Below are 23,032 nucleotides of genomic sequence, written 5' to 3' on the forward strand. Positions count from 1 at the left end.
TGGCTCCAGAAGTTATAAATACTCCAACACTGGAAGTTTTAAAAAGAGATTGGATAACCATTTGTCTGAAGTGGTGTAGGGTTTCCTGCCTAAGCAGGGGTTCGACTAGAAGACCTCCAAGGTCCCTTCCAACTCAGTTATTCTATTCTATTTTCAAGTACAATGAACAAAGTACATTATTATTATTTGATTTTTATTCTGCCTTTTTATATATAACTCAAAGTGATGAACATAACTAGGATATTATAACAATTAATGAATCTTTCCAATATAGATTGAGTTTTCTTGCTTTGCTTGCAGTAAGCTTAATGTATAAAAACTGTTGCCATTATTTTTTAATATAACATTGACAACATTCTTAAGTGACAAATCATTTCAGTTCATAGCGTAGGTTTGTGCTGTGCTGAAGATAACAGTTTTGACATTGCTTTTTTACAGATGTGAAAAAATTGGCTGAGAAGGAAGATTGGATTGTTGATAATGAAAGCTTGACCAGTTTGGTGGGTAAATTACCATTTTTTCCAAATATTGGTATTATATCGTATAATGTTAAATTTGAGTTAGCATGTCTGAAAATTGAATATGGAAAAAAAAATCAAGTGTCGTCCATTTAAAAAGACCAATCTAATGGCAGTACTAGAAGCTGTAGCCTCAGAGGAACCAGATCTGAAGGAACTGGAGGGCTTCACAGGAGTGAAGAGCTATACTGAGACTGAGAAAAGCTGGAGTCAAATCCCCATTCACCTTTACAGGCTATTTTTTTTTCCTCATGATTAACCATAATTTTTAACCTAAATCACAGAATTGTTAAAGGGAATAGAAAAGTGTGTATTCTCACTGAATTTGTAGAATATATTTTATAATAGGATTGCAATTAATGAGCACTTTCTATAAAAAAAATGATTTATGAACGTTGCCCTTAATGTAATCCCCTTTAAGTACATTGGTTCTGCTGGATGAAGAATTCTGAAAAATAAAGGGCACCAAATTGGAAAAAGTTTGTTAGATTATTTCAGGGACCTCAATGACGTTATATTATTAGATTTACGCAGTTTTAGATATACTATTGTGTACTTGAACACTCTAATAAGTAGTAGACAAACTTGAGTTCTTCATCCTTAAATGGACAAATACTTGAAAGTATAATTAATTTAAAATGATAAAGTGATTTTATAAGTCATTTAAAAAATTATAAGTGATAAGTAATTTTATAAGTAACCTACAGTTTCCTCTTTCTCCTTTTAGCCATCACAGTTTGAACAATGTGTTATACATTCCATCCAGTCACTTAAAGGAGTTTTGGACTGTAAACCTGGGGAGACTAGCGTAAGTAATTTAATACATCTCTTTTATTCCATTTAATAATATAATGGACATAGATATCATTTAAATTTCTTTGCCATTAAAATAATGAATTTATTTCCTACCAATTTCCAAATAAATGGAAATGAGCATCAATGCTATACAACCATTTCTTGTTTAGTGACTACCACAGTTAGCAATCATTCAAAAATACAATGATAAATGAACTCATTTATGACCCAATTTTGTGTACATGACAACAACACACACCTCAGTGAGAGTAATGCTGGCATAACTGTGAAAGTAAAATAAAGAGACAGCAACGAGTGATTTTCACAGTGTCTCTTGCTCTCAGTCACGTGTTCCCTTGGCAAGCATTTTGCTTAACAACCTGGTCATTGGAGTGGAACTTGGTTGCTAAATGAGAAGTGAGTGTCATTATTAGTGATATGAGAGTAGTAGCTCCAATATTAATTGCAATAAAAAGATTAGGTGTCTTGGGTATACTATATATCAAGATAGAATAATTCATAAAAATAATATCTGAATTTTTAATTTTAAAAAATTGATGATAAAATTCTTGCTTGAGTTCAGAATCAGAATGACTGATAATAGCCCTTTGATATAATAATGATTCACCTAAGTGCTGTGCTTAGAATTACTTGCTTTCTATTAAGAAAAAATGCACAAACTAGAAGTGATAGCATTTAGTGTTTAGCATCATCAGTTTGCTTTCTGATGAATAATTGTTTTATGACTGATAATACAACTTAGAGCAGCATTTTTGTACAAAAGTCCATAATACATTCTGCAAATTTCCAGCTGATTTTTACTTTATTATAAGATTCATTCCCATTTAAAAATATGAATGTTTATGCATTCTTTCAAGATTACATTAACCCTTCTGTATACTTAATTTGACCCCTCAGTTGTCAGTTGCACAGTTACTATAAGCAATAGAAATTCCTCTTCTTTCAGATATCGGTCTTCGTGCTTAAATCATTAATTTCATTAATAGCTAAATCATGTAAAGCGTGAGTTATTTTTAAAGAAAAAATAACCAAATACTAGGACAGCACTGCATTAGGCAAAACTCATAGATCACAAAAATATTCAAGCTTTCAGATATTCTCAGAAATGCAGTAGCGAACTAAAAGGATGTAGTTTATATGATTTATGCTACAAAAATAACTTGGTGTGTGCACAGTATGCATGTATATATTTATAGAGAAAGAGATACCAATCAACACTCAATCCGTGAAAATTGTCCGTGATTTAATCAGAATGTAAATAATTTCATAAAATCATGGAGTTATGTTCATTAAATTTGCTAGATCAGTATAACATAATCTCCATTGTTAGCCATTTCAAATGCAAAAAGCAGAATTTTAAGGTACATTTTGTAGGTGAAACTCTGCTCATATAATGTTAAATAATTAAACATTCAGTAAACATTTACCTTTTTTGCAAAGTAGAATTATTAAGATGATAATCCGTTCTTCAAAATTAGTATTTGATTCCAAAACTATTTCAAAATGAGAAATCACACTAAAATAAAATGAGCTAACTGTTGCAGAAAATAGATCAAGCCACAGTAGCAATTACAGTATACAATCAAAGCACTCAGATTCCTATATGTTGTCTTTTACTACATCTTGAAGAGAAAACTAGCTTTTGGCATCCTTAATTGATTTATTTTGGAAGAGAATTAACATACTGTACATACATATTTTCATTGATTATCTACACATCTATGTACTTGGCATCCAATAATCAATGCCTTGTAAAACATAAGATCAGACTCCTTCTGCATCTGTGTAGCAAAATATTTGAAAGATGTCATAAGAAATTAAATTAGCTTCTGGTAATTGCTACTTTGAGTCCCTATTTAGAGAGTGCATTGTGTAGCTGCAGATTGTTAGTTGAAAGCAAGACAAATGCACAGGAAATGCTTGGCTTTTTGATATGAAGCCATTTCACTCAGTTGTTCCAATAGTTGTTTTTCTTTAGATTTTTCAGCAGACAAAAATACAGGAAGATGTGTGCCATCTGAGCATTAATATCATGCAGGTAATGTATGACTCAAGGATCTAAATTAATGGGGTCTTCCATCCTTCCGAGGTTGATAAAATGAGGACCCAGATTGTTGTGGGCTGTAAAGCACTGTGAAGAGGTATATAAGTCTAAGTGCTATGACTATTGCTAATAGGTTTGTTCAGTTACATGTGCTTGAGAAGTTACTGTTTATAAATATCCATTTTTTTGGCGACTAGTGAAGTTAATACTGAACTTTAGTATTAACAAATTAGTACTGAACAGAATAACTCAGGAGTTAATTTGGGGTAACTCAAAATATCAACCCTCCTCTTTGGTTTAAAGAAGCTCCAAGTCAAATTTTTCCTCAGCTCTTTGTCAATATGCACTCTGCTGTTTCTGTACTTCTTCCGTGAATGAAACTTTTAACTGTAGATAACAATACAATTATCTAGAACTGTAGAAACAATACAGTTACCTAGAACCAACTACTGAAACGAGGAAAGTTAATTAGGAGCATTTAGATTTTTGATTTTTTTTAATACATGAAGTTGCCAAACAGCTGAGAACAGATCCAAGGTGATGATTTATTTTTTGTTCACTATGTAAATAGCATCTAGCTGATCTTGGCAGGCCTAGACAAAAGAAAACAATAGCAAAGTAATTCTGTTTTTTGCCAAATAGAGTACATGGATGAGTCAGCAAAAAAGAGCGGAGTGTGGTAGTACCTCTACTCCGTAGAGGTGAAAAAGTTGGCAAATACTACTTAAATTCCTTATCTTGGTTAGCAATACTTGTAATAAATGATGGTATCAGATATATTGGTTTTATTTTTTTTGCAGGTATTCATAGATTGCCTGGAGCAACTGAGTACAAAACCTGACAGTGATATAGATACTCCCCAGTAAGTGAAATAATTTGGTGATGAGTTTTTTTGACAGTAATTAATTTTACAATTTGGCAAACTTCCAGTTTTCAGTCATATTTCACCTTAAAATTATTATTGGGAACACTTTATTTAATTTTAGAGATTCTACAAACAATTTGTGTCATTTATTTCACATAGCTATAAACAATTTAACAACTTTCACATTGAATCAAACTGACCAAAACATGTTTAGTACATGATGCACACAATCTATCTTGTTACAGCTTGTGGTTCTTGTTTCCAAAAAGTTGGAAAATTAATTCTTTAAAGAAGGCTTGACAAATCATAAACCTTAATTTTCATTTTTATTATATAACTATGTATTTAAATTCTCTGCCCAACTCCAGTGAACTCATGTTCTTCAATAGGGGTTCTGTGCAAAAGAAAAATAACCCTACATTAACTTCAGGCGTCTTTTAAAAAAAAGTAAAAACTTTTTAGCATGGAAGATAAGAGCTTCAGTCTATATATTTAACTGTTGTCATTTTTTTTAATGAATCCATGTCAGTTAAACTCACTAGGGTTATTAAGAAACAAATATAAATTTATACGGCAGGTTTATCCTAATAACAAGATGGTTAATCACTGACTACTTCCCTTAGTCTTCCAGGTGACATCTCATCTTCAGATTTATTTGGAAGCATCCATGAAGAGTTAAGTTTATCTGTAGTAAGTATTATTGCTATTCATTAAACCAAAAATTAAGAAAAATTATCTAAGCAATATCTTGTAATTCATTTAGAAGTATGTTCTATTGTATATTGTACTAATTTTATTTCTTTACAATATGGAAATATTACTAGCAGAGCATGTTTTGCAAACTGTAATATAATAGAAATTCGTGGTTGGCTAGCCAATAATTTAGATATCTGCTTTATTTAAAAGCTTACACAAACACTTAAATTGGCTCATAACTCCACATCAGTTGATTAATTTGCATATACAATTGTACACAAAAGCTTAGGCATCTCTGGTTAAGTTGTCTAATAATACAGCTTTTTCATGGTAGAAAGTTAAATGACATCTTCCTGCACATTTGAATCCATATTGGCTATTTATATCCTATCATTTGTTGAATAGGAAAAAAATAAATATGGCAGATGCAGAAATTTGGTCCCATTTGCAGTTAATTAGTTCTGCTATTTTCAAAAGTGGAAGATAGTAAAAATAATTAAATCATTAAGATTAGCTAGCTAGATAAAAGATACTTTGCCAGGTGAACAAATACTGCTACCTTCTTTCCCTCTCCAATTGTGATTATCTTCTGTCTACTCTGCTTCTTCTAAGCAACATATTTGAAAATGAAAATAAACCACGCTTAAAAGTAGGAGAAAGCTGCAAAAAATCAAAATGCTTTCTACAATGGAAAATCTGGAAGACCAAGAAAAATCTCTGCTAAAACTGTCACACAACTAGTCAGATCTGTAAAACAGAAGGCATGAATCACTGGAAACAACCTGCTGAAAAGTTTAGCTGACACTGGAGTAATTATCTCTAGGTCCATAGTAAAGCATTACATATACAACCAAATCTAACCTTTTCTCTGAAATCATCACAAAATAAAATATCGAAACTATGGCTTCCCCCTCAGAAAAAAAACATTAAGCCTGAAACATTTGGGAAATATATTTCTTTGGACTAATGAAACAAAAATTGAACTGTTCAACCATGGCCACAGCCACACAAAAATTTGAGGGTGAGGAGGAATGTGAAGCATTTGAAGAAAAGACTTCAGTAGAATAGCACTAGAATAGTCCTGTCTTTTGGAGCTTTTCAATGTCCAGGAACACAAGAAAAATTTGTGAAACTGGAAAGAAGAATAGGTTGTAAACATCAACTTGTACATGATAGTATTCAGTATGCGATGAAGAAACCAAAGTTGAAAGGTTAGATATTTCAGTAAGACAATAGTCCAAAGCATGCATTAAAATTAATTATGAAGTACTTACAGGAAACAAAAATGATTGTTTTGAAATGGCTTTCAAATTCCCTATGTTTGAATATTGTTGAAAATCTATGGGAATTTATAAAGTATGCAGTGCATACAAAGAGTGCCAAGTATATTTCTGAGCTAGAACAGTTAAGCAAAAAAGTGGGGGGGTGGGGGTTGCAAAATAAATAAAATAAAAAAACAGCATCCAACTTTTAGTTGGAAACAGGAAACATTAGGAAGCTATCAGTTCTTTAAAAAGATGTTAAAAAGTACTGACTGAAAGATGTCCAGATTGCATTGCCATACTCACTGTTTTCTTTTGATTGGTAAGCAGGTGTGCATTCAAATTTGATGTTTCAAATTTCAAGACACATTTGATAAATGATTCCTGTTGTGTTCCTGTATACGAAGAATGATGCACCTTAAGTAACTGGTGTCTTTTGAATAGTTTTTTTACATCAATTCAGTGATGTTGCATACTCTTGTGAATATTTTACATGTCAAAGGTTCTGTTTTTTTCTGGACATATAATAAAATTAATAAAGATGTTAAATGTCCTATTTAAAAACTATTTCAACTTTTAACTGGTTAGCATTTGCCTTTTCTTGTACCATTAGGGCAAACTGCTTGGTATGTGCATTTTCTTCTTAAAGAACTCCCCTTCATTGGATCCTTTTTTGATTTAGGAACGAAGGCTTTTAATTGTCCTCAGTAATTGCTGCTATTTGGAACGTCACACATTCCTTAACCTAGCTGAACACTTTGAGAAGCATGGTTTCCAAGGAGTGGAAAAAATTATTCAAGTAAGTAGTTTCTGACTACAGGTGAGCAACATGGTGGCCTAGAGGTGAAGATGCTGACCTCCCACTCAGAAAGTTGAGAGTTCAATCCTAGGCAGTGGCAGGTGTTTCTCTTATCAGGGCGCAAAGAAAAAATATCTACTGTGAACTCCACACAGGCGTCAGAAAGGGCATCTGGCCAGTATATGCTCAGTTCAGCTCAGTCGCCCTGAAACAAAGGGATCAGAGGATCGTAAAAAAAAAAAAACCTGACTACAGACATTCCAATGAAGTAAATTAATACAATTAGAATAACTTACAAAAAATGAAGCCATTTTAGAACATTCTCATTTTTTAAATTGTCATATAGGTGGTCCTCAACTTATGACCAGAGTTGGGACCAAAATTTCTGTTGCTAAGCAAGGCAATTGTCATGCCTGATTTTACCATCTTTTTGTCATTGTTGTTAAGTGAATCACTGCAATTGTTAAGTGAATCGAACAGTTGTTAAGCAAATCTGACATCCTCCATTGATTTTGCTTATCAGAAGCCAGCTGGAAAGGTGCCAGATGCCATTCACATGACCCCCTAAGACACTGAAACCAGAGCCAATACATGCTGATTGCCAAGCAGACAAAATTTGAACATGTGACTATGGGGATGCCAGGACTAGTCATAAGTTGAGGACTACCTGTAATGACTTTGTTTACTTTAATTATATATTTGTGATTTATGTATTTTCATAGAAAAGCAGGATTTACAAATTGAAAAATGAATCAAGAAATAAATTGATCCCAACTGCTGAAACTTATCATCCACCTATTTTCAAAATACATTAGTTAAGAATGGAAAATCAAAAATTATGAAGTACAATATATTCACTGTCTGGTATCTTCCACACTAATCACATTTAAGTCTGAAGTTTAACCTAGCCTGGGTATATACAGTCTTCAATACAGGGAACCTCAAGCAAGACTATGTATTATGACATTTTTTTTCTTTGAATAGCAATAGCACTTAGACTTATATTACCGCTTCATAGTGCTTTACGGACCGCTTTAAGCGGTTTACAGAGTCAGCATATTGCCCCCACCTATCTGGGTCCTCATTTTACCGACTTCAGAAGGATGGAAAGCTGAGTCAAACCTTGACCCAGTGAGATTTGAACTGCTGGCAACCGGCGGTCAGCAGAAGTAGCTTGCAGTACGCCTTGCACACCCTATTGTCCACTGTATGTCAGTGTCAGAGGTATGAATACTGATATCCATCTCACTTCTGGAAGAAAAACGTACATGGCAGGGCTGTGAATGCTTCAAAAATGATTTGGAAAAAAGAACTTGAGCAAACGTAGCATTTATTCACTAGGCAGCCACATTTTTTTTTTCAAGCTTTCTCACAAGTTTACAGAGGTACCTTGATAGATTACTTCAAAATCCATCATTCTTGATGCATTTTGATATGAGGATGTTGTCTCAGTATTCAGTCTGTGTTTAGTATTCGATGTGCTGCTGTAGGAAGAACGGGACGGTTGCTGCAAAAGGGTGTGTGTATGGCCACGGAGGGTGAACAGGAAGTCATGTGTGCTGGGAAAGTCACTGAAATGGGAACAGGGACAGGCAAAAAGGTCTTCCCAGCCAAAACAAAGGATTTGTTTGGGACTCATCTTTTCTAATGCCTATTACAATTCCCAGAACGCCAAGTACCAAGGTATCACGGTACTTTCAGAGTTGAATTAATGCTGCTGCTGCTTTAATTTTTTGATTCATTGAGAAAAGCTAGATCATTTTACTTAAGAATATATCAGTTCGCGAACATTTCCCTTTATTGGATGCCTCTGTCTGTCAACCTGGAATTTAATATTTCCCATTGTGAAGGAATGTGAACCTGACTTTGCCAGTGAGGAAGGAATGAGTGAACTGTTAAGGGAGTGACTTATTTAAAATGCTTTACGTCACTTTAGTCAATCAAATTTAAGCAGTGTAAGGCTATGACAATTGCTGTAACAATTGCTACACGATGCACCTTGCTTTCTGCTCTGCTGGGTATTCTTACATTGGAAAACATAGTCTCTTCCCTATTGAAAGTTTAAAAAACAGTTTTTCTTGGGTATCATTTTTGTAGAAGGGAATTACAGGCCCAAAACCACAGTAACAATAAAGAAACGGATAAAAACCTTTGCCGTGTTACTTGCTTTTCCTGTATACTAATATAATTAGATGCCTTTTTTTCATTGAACCAGATGGAATTTGTGGGGAATTTGTCCAATATTCTGTTCTTGTAACAAGTAACTTTGGTTTATATACAGCCAATATGTTTTATATTGATTGACAAAAAAATGCAATTAACCTAACTAGTACACTTGCAATATTAAAGGATGTGACATGTAAATTCTTTCTATTAATATTATTAATGTCATGGTTATGTCTCTATTTTAGGTTAGTATGGATTCATTAAAAGAATTAGATCAGCGGCTATTTGAAATATACATTGAGCTAAAGGCTGATCCCATAGTAGGTTCATTGGAACCTGGAATTTATGCTGGTTACTTTGATTGGAAAGATTGTCTTCCTCCAACAGGTAAGTCTTAGTAGAATTTTTGGAATGAATAATATGGGTAAGTATGTTTTAACAGTTTCAAATATTCCACATCCCTGAAATCTGTATGGCATTCTTGTTACAGTACTCATTACTTGAGACCTCATAGTTCAGTGTCTGGACTGACTCATAAGAATCCTGTGCTGATTCATTTTTACATATAAGGATTCACAATACTGCTGTTGGCTGAGTGAACTAGACCTGCAACTGTTTCTTCACACATAAACCGCTTCAGTCAGTTCTGCAACTTTAGGAATAGAAAGTTATTTAAGATAGGGGGAGGCAGAAATGAGCTAAGGAACCTGAGATCAGTAGATTTCCTGATGATTTAAAGTAAATTAGCAAGAATCTCCCAACTTCCAGTTGTTTAAAAACAGCAAAATTAGATGGTATCTCATGTAGATGCTCAACTTCTCCAGGCTATGATAAAAACGATGGGCCAGTCGGCTAATTGAGTGACATTTCTGTTTTGAGTGGTACTTCGGAGGGACATTTACAGACTTAATCTGGATATGAGTAGAGGCCTTGCATGATCAGGAATTCTAATAATTGGTAGTCATTGACTTGTGATTATAATAGAGCTGACCCATTGCAATCATAACTTGTGATGGTTATAAAGCAAGTCATCATGTAACCCACCTTTTTTGTAGTAATCATTAAGCAAATCACCATGGTCTTAAGCAAATGCTGCCGTTGTTCAATGAACCCTTTTTCGCTATGGTACATTTTTACCGAAAACCAAAAGTAAATGCCACTATTCAACAAAAACAACATAAATCACAGTCACGTGCATGGGACTCTGCAAATGGCCGTAAATGCAGATCACTTGCCAAACACCCAAAATGTAGTCACATGACCACAGAGAATGTGGGGAGGGGCCACCATTGGAACTTTGGAACTAGGTTGTAAGTATCTTTTGTGGGGTCATTGTAACTTCAAACAATCAATCAGCCGTAAGTAGAGGACTCTGTGAAGCTAGGCTTGTATGTTGCTGTTGTGGTTTGCCAGCAGCAGATGCGGACGGCTGAGGTCTCGGAGAGCGAGGACTCAGGTGAGGGGCCTGCGTGTGATGCAAGGATGTGGCCAGGACTATCAGAAAGTGGAATGCTGCCTTCGGAGTTTGTGGAGACTGGCAACAGTGATGCAGAGGACCCTGAAGAGCCTGTGCCCAGTGCATGTGTGTGCAGGGCTGCTCAAAGGAAAGAGTAGCTACAGCAGCATGGGTGACTCAGGAGTAAGGCTGCAAGGTAATGGCCCCTCCCCCAAGAGATAAAAGCCAGCCTGAGAGACCAGGATTCTTTGCAGGAAGCAAATAAGTTCTTGCCCTTCAAGCCTTGTGGACGTTCGGACTATCCTGGTTTGTGTTTAGAGAATTTTTGTTTTGAATATTTCTTGGCAATTTAATCTAGGGTTCTTGGCAGCCTTGCACAACCTTGCTCATTCTTATCAGAGACAATTAGTTTTAATAGCCTTTTAACTGTGAATGAACGCAATTCTCAGAACAGCATTAAAAGGGTTTGCTTTTACCTCTGTTTGGTGTTTGTTTCCTTGGAACAAGGTTTGGGTCAGAACAGTTGCATAGTATTTTTTATTAATTTTTAAATAAACATGATTTTAAACCTTCCTTCATACCCCAGCTTCCAACCATGGTTTTGATACCTACCCTGTACTCTTCCCAAATTTCAGGATTTTTATTTTCACAGTGAATATTTTGATATGTCTTGTTAGAATTTCTAGGCTGTGGTTGCTCACATTGGAGGTTTGAATTTGTATACACAAGCTGGCTCAATATATGGATAATGGAATTCAGGAAGTAATTAGTTTTGTCACATAAGGTATCCCCATATTATATCTATTTTCACTTTATGGATCTTTAGTTTTTAAAAAGTAGAATACTTTCTTTTAGAAGGCAAACCAGAACTCTGCTTTCCCACGTTACACCTAAAAATAAGATTATTAGCTATGTTAGAATGAGGCAAAGCAGGTTGTGTACGGGTCAGGTATGCAATGGTTGATTCCGAAGCAAAGCACAACAGGATGATTTAGCTGTATGTACAGTATTACATTATATTCCTAATGTAAAGATTATGGCAAGAAGTACTTCAAAATGTTATAACATTTGGCTGAGATTAGAACTTTTCAGTGATGAAACTCTTCATAATGTTCAAATCACTAACTGTTAACAGGTTAAAAAATATTGTTTTCCAGTTCTCTACTTCATTTATAAGCTTATTAGATAAGTCTGATAATTTTTAGCTATATTTAGCTCATGCCAGAAAAAAAAATACAGCAAATGTTTTATGTTGCTTTTTCAATATTCAAGCTGATGAGTTCATTTGGGTGATAGTTCTTTGATAGGAATGGAGGAATTTATGAATGACCAGGAACATTCATAATAATGTCTAAGAGACAACACGAGTAAATTATCTTGTGTTTACAACAGTAAGATAAAGTTAAAAACTCCTTCAGGATGGCCTCAGCTACATTGACATCTCCATGTTGTTTTTCCTGCAACAATATGGAAATGATTTGCCAATATCTTTTTCTGGGTGTTTTTAACTTCCCAGTCTAGCCTTCGTTTCTGGGATTTCCTGATGATCTTTCCAGCCAAAATCTGATCCTACTTTTTTTCAAGATTGGTTAATATCAGCTAAAAATTGCCTCTGAATTCAGATACAAATTTATCCATTGTTCCTGGCATTTCACTGATTGTTTATTTCTCTTGGACTTGCTGCAGATGTTCTCATCTAAACTAAAAGCTTTTCTTCCCCCCAAAATATAATTTTTGACCACCATTCTTGAATAAGTTTAAATTGACCTCCACAGAAGTATGCACATTTTCCTGCATTTTATATAATCTAGAAAATAGATAGGAGATATTATTGCTACTTGATTGCAAACAGTAAATTATTTCACAATTAAACTAAAGCCGCAGATTCTCACATTTATTACTTTGACCCTCATTTAGCAACTACCTAAGTACCCATTCACAAACATGACACAAAATGGTAATAAAAAACATTTTCTGACCAATGATCTCATATTGCTTATGATAATAAAAGCCTTTGATGTGAAACTGATTAAGTCTGGTCAGTTTCAGGCAGCTGGAAAGGGCCAGAATTCTAATCAACTAATTGAATTCACACAGCTGGATTTTTTAAGAAAGTGTGTCACTGCTGAAAAAAAACAGTTCAGGAAGCAATTGATTACACTGGTCTATAAGGAGAAAGCCTTGGAAATGAAAGTAGCTTAATTTTACCAGGTTTGGGTCACTAATAAAGGAAAATTAAGTCCTGAGAATTAATTGGCTCCAGTTTCCAAGATACAGTTTGCACCGAAATAATTCAAAATTACGAGGGGGTTGTGCGATTATGCTCCATCATTTTTCTGCAAAATGTGATATAGCAATGAGAATGGTGCCATACCAATTGTTATAAATATATCTGTTTATTGATATAGATAGCATCTTTCTGTTCATTTCTTGGTTTTCCTGTAACATTTTCATTCTTTTTGCACGAAAAACTGACAGGCTCTGACATAAGATTAAGTGACAAGTTTCCATCTTTATTCGGTATCTAAAATGCGCTTTTTTGGCTTTTCTCTTGTGAAACTGCAGTAGGATCATCCCTGGGAAGTTTCCAGCAGTAATCGGCAAGCATGGACAGACTCCATTTCCCTTGGCATTTTTTTCTCCATGCCTGCGATATCCTGGTGGAATCTCTCCCCAGACTCATCACTCACTGCCCCACAGTTCAAAAGGGAATAGTCTGAATGTGAGTGTAAAGAAGTGAATTTTCAGTGACATGTTTGCACCAAGTGCTTTATAAGATCTAAGCAAATTTTCACATGTTTTTTCATAGTCATCTGCCTTGCTATTCTAAAAGTGAAGATAAATTGATACACTTCCATGTGCTACCATTTTCATTGTTCTACCATGCTTTGTCGAGAAGTTATGAGGCATTATGATCATTAGACACCTCCCTCTCTTGTAGGCAAATATACTCGCCTGTGTATACATATTTATTGTGAAATATCTTGAAAACCTTAGCCAAAGGTTTCACCTGTTTTCCAATTCATCTGATCAAAATATGTAAAATTAACACATTTTATCTCGGAGGTTGATAATTTCCCAAAATTTGTAGACCAGTGTTGTCCAAGCAACTTTCTGCCCTATAAGTGGGCATAAAGGGGGAGAAAATGAGTTAGGCACACAGATACAGCAGAACCTTATCTGATGAGATGACATGTTCACTTAGTGCCCATTTTGCTTAACAGCTGAGTTGTTGTAAACCAATTGCAGTCACTTAACGAGGACCACCTGTATGGTCCAGTGCTTAAAAAGCCTCTTTGTCATCTAATTTGATTAAGTATTTTTTAAAATCCCATGATTACAAACGGAAACACTGACCCACTCCAATCAAGTGGTTCGATTATTTTCCCCATTGTTTTGGGGTTTATTACATGTAAACTACTACGTTGCTCTGTAGAGAAAGATGAAAGCACAGAATGGCCTGATTGGCTCTCTGACTCGTAATTATTTATGGGGAGGAGGTATATATTTGGTCTTAGTTTTCATGATTTTGTCCATTAAATGAAGACGAGCAGTCCTTTAACTGTTACTTAATAAGCACACAGTCGTCTGACTATCTTGTTTTATGATTAGTTTGAAGGAAAAGCAAATAATATGCAGAGAGAGAAGATTAGTTAGCAAATGATCCAGGTATTTATGGCTAGGTTATACAGTGTGCTGTCTATATCTTTGTCAAACAATTTGTCATTTTATGGGAAAATTAGAATATATTTTTAAGACAATTGGGCTTCTATTATCTCTATGGCATGCCAGATATTTTTGTCAATGTAAACCTTTCTCAAATCAGCAGATTCCCTTTTACATTTTCCTTAAAAGCTCCAGGGTAATATTCATAAAGTTTGAGTGACAAACAAAATAAATTCATAAACCCTACATATCTTCAAGTCCATTTTTCATGTCAAAATAGCTGTCATTTCATCTCACAAAGATGACGACAGGCCATTATTAGGGCAACCACAGGTTTATGGACACATATCATATTTAAACTGTTTATTGAAGAAATTGGTATAATAATAATAATAATAATAATAATAATAATAATAATAATAATAATAATAATAAATCACATTGATGCAAAGCAAAAGTATAAATTAAAATTGCTCAGACTTTTTCTTAGAAGTCTGGGATAACGGAGGAACTGCCTCCAATCTGTATTGAGATTGAGGTCAACCAACAAGTACAGTTTAGTCATCTGATGAAAGCTTGGTCACTTCTTCTTTATAGCCATTACTGGTCCCTCAGTGGACTTTAATTGAGAAAATTGGTCTCATTGTTAGCATAACATTTTTTTCAAGCAAAAATTAATATTTGAATTCATTTTCATTTTATATTTTATTTGTAAACTACACCTGATATTCCAGTAGTCAGCGCTCTACATATGTAATTATATAGAAAAATAGTATTTCTTTCTAACCATTTTATTTTTAACATATAAAGGGGGGAAAACCCTGAGATATAAATAACCTGCTTTCTGAAATTTATTTTTGTCAGGCAGGTAGAGCGCGTGCAAAATTTAGGGGTTAAAAACAGGAAATGTTATTATAGGTGGGTTGTCCTTATGAAGACTTTCCAGAACTTGCCTACACAGTTCACGTTTTCTTCTGACAACAATATCGAAGCAAAATTGAACTATCACTTCTTCAGATCCTTCTATGATTAGTTGGTGGAAGGTTTCCAATAAAAGCAGGAAATTACTCACACTGAAGAAAAAGAAATGAGCTTCTTACATTCAGATGATCATCACTTCCAGCAATTGTTTTTTTCTCTGCTTTAAGTAAGCCGTATTTTCTTCATACAAACTAACGCATGTTTGAAGTTTTCAATTTTAAATTGTAATACAAGATTTCCTATACAATTAACTTTGGATTGTGCAGGCTAATAAAATTTTGTCTCTTTGACAGTATTCTTTAAAGAATAAAATCACTATCTTAAGGAGTGGCTTCTTATATTGTAATCAAGGACTTTAAGCATAAATGTACCAAGCACTCTATAAATTAATCTGCTTGCTAACTGATAAATGCCAGTTATTACAAATAACTGCTGTATTTTTTTAAAATTCCTTTGGAGTTTTTCATGATAAAAAAACTTTGAAGAAGATGTTGAACAGGGCAATGTAAATGAGATCTGTGCTGCCTTAGATTTGATAAAGGGCTTCCTCTTTCACTTCCCATCGAAACAGCATCCAATTGTAGGGCATTTCACAGAGTTAAATGTGATTTCATTGGAAATAAATGTGGCTTTAATTTCTGTTCCCTCTGACACATGCACTCCACATATTAGCTGCTCAGGTTCTTATAAGCCCCAAAAGTCCCTTCAGTCTTTCAGTATGGTTCGGGAGGTGCATATTTACTAATACTGGTTTGCAGATTCCTAATTCCGCAGATTTAACAAGTTTTGGCTACATCTTCAGGTTCATGAGGGAGTTCAGCACAGTATAAGGCATTTTATGCCAGTAGACAGCTTGTACAGTTTTCAGTTGTTAATTTTACACTCTTTTTTTTTTTTTTTTTTGCAATTGCTTAGAAAGGGTTTTTTTGTTCCCAACTAGACAAGACTTGAAGAGATTGCAAGACTTGAAGAGATTACTTTTAAATTATATTTTTGAAGACATGAATGCATCCTGATTTTACCATCCAAATGTGATTTGAGGGGAGGAAAAGGGCTTAATAAAGAGCACAGTGGAATGTTTTAGAAGAGGGGTCTCTAACCTTGGCAACTAAGACTTGTGGACTAAGTTAAAGTTGCCAAGGTTGGAGACCCCTGTTAGAACATTGTAGATTGACTCTTCCCAGTTCTTCTACTGGCAGCATGGAAAAAACTGCCCAGGTGGAAAGATTAGTATTATTATTTTTAGAACTATTTCTGTTTCATGTACACTTATATCTAAATGCAGGACTCTGCTTTTTATTTCATTTGTTTTTCTGTTTTCAGCACAAATAGATTTATGCTTAAACCACATTATTTGAAACAGACATTTTTCTAGGCAGATACCGACCAGTCACCATTTTCATGTGTTCCTGCGTTTCAAATGCTCAAGACCAACATTGGCTGTCTTGTTCCTCTCCATCCATTCAGCAACCTGCCAGGGCATAAACACTAATACCGTTCCTGTAAAGTAGCCTGCAGGGCCGTGCATATCTTTGAAGTAGCCTTTTTAGCAACCGTGGTTTGACACCAGTACTTTCATTGTGCCATCCCTTTTCTACTGCATTAACTTTGCTGTACTAAACAAAAATGGCCTCTTGGCACAAGTGTTGCAGAAAACACTTCCCATCAAAATGAAGCAGCTTCATCTACTCTGCTTCAGTGCTTGTGTGAGATTAAACGCTCTTGTCTCCAAGAGGCATTTTGTCTTGTTAAGATGGAGCAGCGCTTCAAGGGAGATTAAATCCTAGATGACCAAGTAGCCACTTTATCTCTCCTTAAAAGGATCTGGTCAAAGGGAACATTTGGTTCTGTGATTTCACTTTCTAGAAATTATTTCAGGGTGGCCCCTTCTCCAAATCCCCAATCGACTGGAGTGATTTGACTTTCCTTTTCTCTAGTCACAGTTCTCAATGGCCTCACATAAATACAACTGAGGATGGACACTTTGGTAGCATATATTTTTAAAAACAAGACCATTGGTATTTTTTCTCATGAGCAGATATTTTTCTCATGCTGTTATGATTTCATGAATGCATTTATTGTGACCAGTAAATTTGTCCCCTTGGCTTTCCAAGGATATCAAGATGGCTACTGTTTAGAAAAAGAAGTGGGGGGTGCGGGAGTGGTTCTTCATCTCCCTCAGCAAAGCAATTGCTATATCCTACTAGTCTTCATAATTCGTTCCTTTTATCCAGTTGCTCAGTGAGGTGGTAATGTCTGCTTAATGCCAGACAGCATATTCTGCGCGTCCCTGGGGAATTTCCAAGATAAAGTTCTGCCTTTTTTACCAAGTGAGTCAGGAGGTATGTGGGTGGGGACAGTTCTCTTGAATGCCATGACATCATATGGTGCCTATGACTGTCTTAGAGGTTTATGGTTTTTATAAACCATCACTGACCTGTAGAATAGTGGCAGAAATAATGAATAAGTAGAATCCATAGAAGCATGCATTCAGGTATAATGAGAATATTTCTGTTTGTCACTGGCCTTAAACTGGAAGTTTGCACTCCTGTTTAAAATGCACAGGTGTAACTCTATATCTGTATAGCTCTGTGTATCTTTTTTGAAGGGGCACAGATGTCTGCAAATGAATGTGATGATTTTATTTTTCTTGAACTAGACACTGTTTTTGCTGGTCTTTCCTAACAGCAACTCGGTCCCATTTCTCATACCTATCCAATATGATAGAGCTTCACTAATAAATACCAGTAGTCAAATGAAAATTGTCATGTACAGTTTGCAATAATTTGCTTTGGACAGACGTTTACACATAATATATTCCTCAGTGTAACTTAGTGTAGCAGATTATCTTCAGAATTCAAGGCTTCATTTAGTTAAATGTTCTTCGCTGTAGTAGGTTGATCATGCAGGACCTAATCACTGATTTAGAGGAATTGTTTTACATGCTTGTTTTCTTAAAAGCTGAGTTATATTAGAGGTAACAGCATTTGGGGTCTTTTCAGTGGCTCTCATGTTTTTGTTTTTATAAAACGGAGGAATTGTCTCAAATAGAATATTTGGAGAGTTCTTTGAATGTAGTCCAAAATTAACTGTTTCCATTCATTCTCAGTATAGATATTTTAATTGCACAAACTATTTAAATACTACCAAGAGCGCCATCCTATTGAAATCTGTGTCTCTTTTATTGGCAGAAATTCATCTCATAAAATAAAGTCACAACCGGTTGTAGCTGCCTTTTGGTTGTGTACTCCATAATTGTGACAATGAAGTCATCAGAATCAAATCTCCCTATTATTGAATATTTATACCCATAGACATACACAAAGTGCTTTAAAGAAGGAAGGGAAAATAATGCCAGACAAGACTAGGAAGCTATGGCTAGTAATGTTTGCAATAAGGAAATGTGTCTTTCCCCGTTTTGTTTTCAAAAAGGAAATAAATGTGGTGGTGTGGTTGGAAGAAGCTTTCGCTTTCTGTATGCTGTCATTTTGCATTTTTAATCAAAGAAGCCAGCAGGGTACAAATACATTGAACAACTTTTTTATGTATGTCTATGTCCTTTTTTATTTACAGGTGTCAGAAATTATTTAAAGGAAGCTTTAGTACACATAATTGCTGTACATGCTGAGGTGAGACTTATGCAACTTATCCACAGTGAGTGCCAAAAAAGTATAAATGACCTTTGTTTTCCAGTGCCAAAAATATATTTAAAAATGTTACACAAAAGGTAATTGGTCTTCAGTTGGTAGTTATGACCCCTTGTTTCATCTTCACCAATACTACAGCTATCTTTTAGAACATTTTTTCTCAACCTCAGCAAACTTAAGAATGTGGACTTCAACTCCCAGCATTTCCCAGCCAATGGGAATTCCGAGAGTTAAATCCACACATCTTAAAGCTGCTAGTTTAGAAAACCTATTTTAGAATATAGTAGAGAAAAATGAGGGACAAATCTTTTTTGTTGCACATTTCTGCATATTTAATTGATTTTTTTCCTTTTAAAGATTAAGTACGAGAGAAAATAATGGTGTCTGATTTCGTCCATGGGAAACCAATTTTAAAATCCACAGCAGAATAGTGCCTTTAGAAAAACCAATTGAAGGCATTTAAGTATGTGCAAGCTTTAGATTTCTCCAGAACTTTGTTAGGAAAGGGTTTTAAATCATAAGTCTATCTTTTAAAGTTGCTGTCCTGATAGCAACTGTAGGAAAATACACAGAGAGAAAAATAAATGCAGAATTTTACATTGTGTTTCTTTTGAAATCTGCAGGTATTCACTATCTCAAAGGAGCTTGTACCCAGAGTTCTGTCAAGAATTGTTGAAGCAGTTGCCGAAGAACTCAGCAGACTAATGCAGTGTGTTTCATCTTTCAGCAGGAATGGTGCTCTACAGGTAGTCAAGTTACGGGATATAATTGTTAACCAATACGTATTTCTGCTATAAACGTTGGGCGATTCCAGACAGACTATTCTTTTTGATGCAGTGTTCCTAAAATTGCATGGCTGTAACTGGTTGAATTCACAGTAAGTGTGAGAAAGAATATCTTTCAGTTAACCCCAAAGGTGCTTTTTCAAGAGGCAACTGGACTTTCTGGTTTTTCTTGGAAGACATTTCGCTTCTCGTCCAAGAAGTTTCTTCAGCTCTGACTGGATGGTGGGCAATGGAAGGATATATATACTCCTTGCAGACAGCTGGTCATTTGCGTTCTTTTAGCCAGTCGTTGAGGTCACCTGGGATTTTATCTGTGTCATCAGGGTCACCTGAGTAGTGCAAATGGGTGTGGAGCCTTCTTGGAACTGTTGAAAGGACTGTGGTAGATTGGAGATGGATGATATCATATCCCTCTCCCTCTGTTGAGAGAGGACTTTTCAATTTTGACATAGATGGCCTTTTTGACCCCTCTTTCAAACCAGCGGTCTTCTCTGTCCAAAACGTGGACTTTACTGTCTTCACCCATGGCCTGGATGACTGAGAATCTCCATAGACATCTTTGAGTTAAGATCTGTATCAGATAGCTAAAAGAAGCAAGTAGGCTAATTGTGCAGGAACAAATTCTTTTAGTTCCACATTGTTCTATAAACATTAATATGACAGCAGTCGAATGCAATCAAAGAATAACTCACCTTAGCACTTTTAAGACTATATGAATTTTCTGAAGCTGTTCCATAAATATATAAATATTGATACCATATGTTTGGTCGTAAGTCTTCCTTTGAAATCTATTAACAGGGATCTGTAATAATAGAGAGAGAAAAAAAACCCAGACTCTCCTTAATCTAAGGAACAACTCTTTTTTTTATATATATATAACAAGTTTTATTGGTTTTAAAGACAAACAAAACATAAGACATCAAAGTATAAAACCTCCTTTCTCAAAAATTACTTATAAGTTTTAGCAAGGCAAATAAAGCATTATTTTTTAAGGCATAGTTCCACATTATCACATTTCCATTTAAACACGTATATATCTTTTCCAAATTTCTCATTGTTTCTCCCTTCATTTTTATTCAATTATATTTCTTTCTATCAAGGTTTTGTTAATTCTCAATCAAGCATAAACACACAAAATACAAAACATAAAACAAGACATAAAAAGATAAAACCTCCTTAATTATCATTTATACATGTCTTTTCCAAATTTCCCTCCCTTTAGTTTTATTCTTCCAAGGTTTTATTAATTCACAATCAAAACATAGTTAACCAAAACATAAAACATAAAACTTCTTTTGAAAAGTGGCTTAGCCCCGGGTTACATCTTTTTTTACAGACCTAAATCAAGTTCATGCTCACCTTATATACCATTCATATCTTATTAACCATTCTATATTTTCTATATAACTTCTCCCTTCTTTTCACTCTCTTAATTATATTTTATTTATTTCATCTTATTTCAAAATCATTATGTTTGTATCTTTTGTCCGTTCTTTTCCAATCATCTATTTATCTCTTCTCTTTAGCAAAGAATTTCCCCTGTAATCACTTTTAAGATGTGACGCCTTTCCTTAAAGTAACACTTAAAATAATACATAATTTCTATCCTGATTCTGCTTAGTACATTCTACATATTGCATTTTGAAAAAAAAGAATAATAAACTTATAATATAGTTAAGTATATAATTTCCATTCTAATTCTAATTAATAGTATAACTAAGCATTAATCATTTTACACATTCTCTTTGATATTTTATTAAATATTGAAATCTATCATTATAAAACATTTTAATATTTTAATATTTTGTTAAATCTTATAATATTCTTAGGTTTTTGACTTGTGGGTGGAATAAACTACCAACTAAGGAATAACTCTTATGGTAGTTTATTCCACCCACAAGTCAAAAACCTAAGACAGCTTTTTTCCAAAGAGCACATCCTTTAAGATGGAATGGTTAAAATTTTTGGATTTGAACTTCTTTTCAAAACCCATTATATCAAAGTAAGATGAAATGGGCAATCTATATAGATGCACCTTAAAATCACTCACCTGAAAAGTGAGAAATGATAGTTTTTCCCCACTGCCATTTTCCCTGGCCTAATTAATAGCCTCTGAGCATTTTAGTCTCAACATAAGGCTAGGGAAAGCTACTATAATGGAGGGGTGGGCGTGGGGAAGAGAAAGAAATCTTCCTGCTTCTCTTTAGGCTTCATTCATGCATAATCATATACAAACACGGTTCCCCTCCCTCCCCACAAAAACAAAATGCAGGTTTTACTCTCTTGAACTTCCTTCCTCTTTGGCAAATGATATATTAAGAACCCATGTCATTTCTGGGTAAAAAAAAAAAAAATTAAGTACAGACATACGAAACTTTATATAATATTCAGATTGACTTTAATTGATATCTGAACGTCCAAATCTATAATTGTCCTTAAATTTGTTAAATGAGATAAGAATATAGCAGCAAAAAGCTTTTTTTTTTTTTTTTAGAAATTAAGGCCTCTGATTTGTGTTTGCTGCTACAAAACTATGCCTAAGGATTTATTTAGCAGATCCTAAATATTGTAAAATCAGGTGCTGAAGATGTAACACTGTAATATTTTTGTCCTTCAGGCTCGACTTGAAATTTGTGCCTTGAGACACTCCGTGTCTGTATTCCTCACCTCTGAAAGCAAGTAAGTAAGGGGGGGGGGGGAGTGACACCATCAATTAACACTTGTTTTTTTATAAAACTCATAAAATATGCCCCAAATGAAAAAGCCCTTCATAAAATGCCTTAATGTAAACATGGTTTAATTGAGATTCCCAATACCATGTTTGTGACCCCTGGAACTTCTAATCAGATACAAAAAATTAGTAGAGGCTTCCTGTTAATTTTGAGGAGGAAAACACAGAGAGAGTATATGTAAGCCTTTATGGAGCCTTACTATAATCGATTAAAAAAAAGTTTAAAAACTTGGACAACACCCCCCCTCAAAATGGAAGAAAAAAATAAATAAAATCTTGATTTTTACTTATTTAGCTTCTGTACCCTGATCCATTACATTCATGGTCACCACTAAACTTTAAGTTGAGCCCTTGTAATCAAAATGAATGTATTTTATGTGTTTCCATTTCAGCTTAAAATCGCATATGACTCTGTAATCTTCTTGCTATTTATTTGATAGTTTTATTTATTTGAGTTTGGTATGGAGTAGATTACATCCCTTCCCTAAGATGTCAGTGGGTGTTCTATAGTTTGCAATTATTTAATTTCCACTCCTAAAATCAGTCTTCCAAGCCTGTTGGATATTGGAAGTGAAGTGCCTATATATACAATAATTTCCC

The 23,032-nt window shown here is 34.5% G+C and overlaps 1 protein-coding gene across 2 annotated transcripts in view; it reads left to right on the forward strand.

Moving 5' to 3' along the window:
• Nucleotides 1–23,032, forward strand: part of EXOC2 (exocyst complex component 2) — an 84,590-nt gene that overhangs the window by 57,027 nt on the left and 4,531 nt on the right. For both annotated transcript variants that reach the window (XM_026676617.2, XM_026676618.2), the window contains exons 17-26: nucleotides 439–500; nucleotides 1,246–1,326; nucleotides 3,313–3,372; nucleotides 4,179–4,240; nucleotides 4,867–4,933; nucleotides 6,884–7,000; nucleotides 9,412–9,553; nucleotides 18,843–18,898; nucleotides 19,540–19,662; nucleotides 22,319–22,380. In XM_026676617.2, coding sequence (XP_026532402.1) covers nucleotides 439–500; nucleotides 1,246–1,326; nucleotides 3,313–3,372; nucleotides 4,179–4,240; nucleotides 4,867–4,933; nucleotides 6,884–7,000; nucleotides 9,412–9,553; nucleotides 18,843–18,898; nucleotides 19,540–19,662; nucleotides 22,319–22,380 — 832 coding nt within the window. The remainder of the gene's footprint in view (nucleotides 1–438; nucleotides 501–1,245; nucleotides 1,327–3,312; nucleotides 3,373–4,178; nucleotides 4,241–4,866; nucleotides 4,934–6,883; nucleotides 7,001–9,411; nucleotides 9,554–18,842; nucleotides 18,899–19,539; nucleotides 19,663–22,318; nucleotides 22,381–23,032) is intronic.

This window comes from Notechis scutatus, chromosome 3 (genome assembly GCF_049901735.1).
Source record: "Notechis scutatus isolate UNSWTSFEM ecotype Mainland chromosome 3, rNotScu1.2, whole genome shotgun sequence".
Classification (NCBI taxonomy): Eukaryota; Metazoa; Chordata; class Lepidosauria; order Squamata; family Elapidae; genus Notechis; species Notechis scutatus.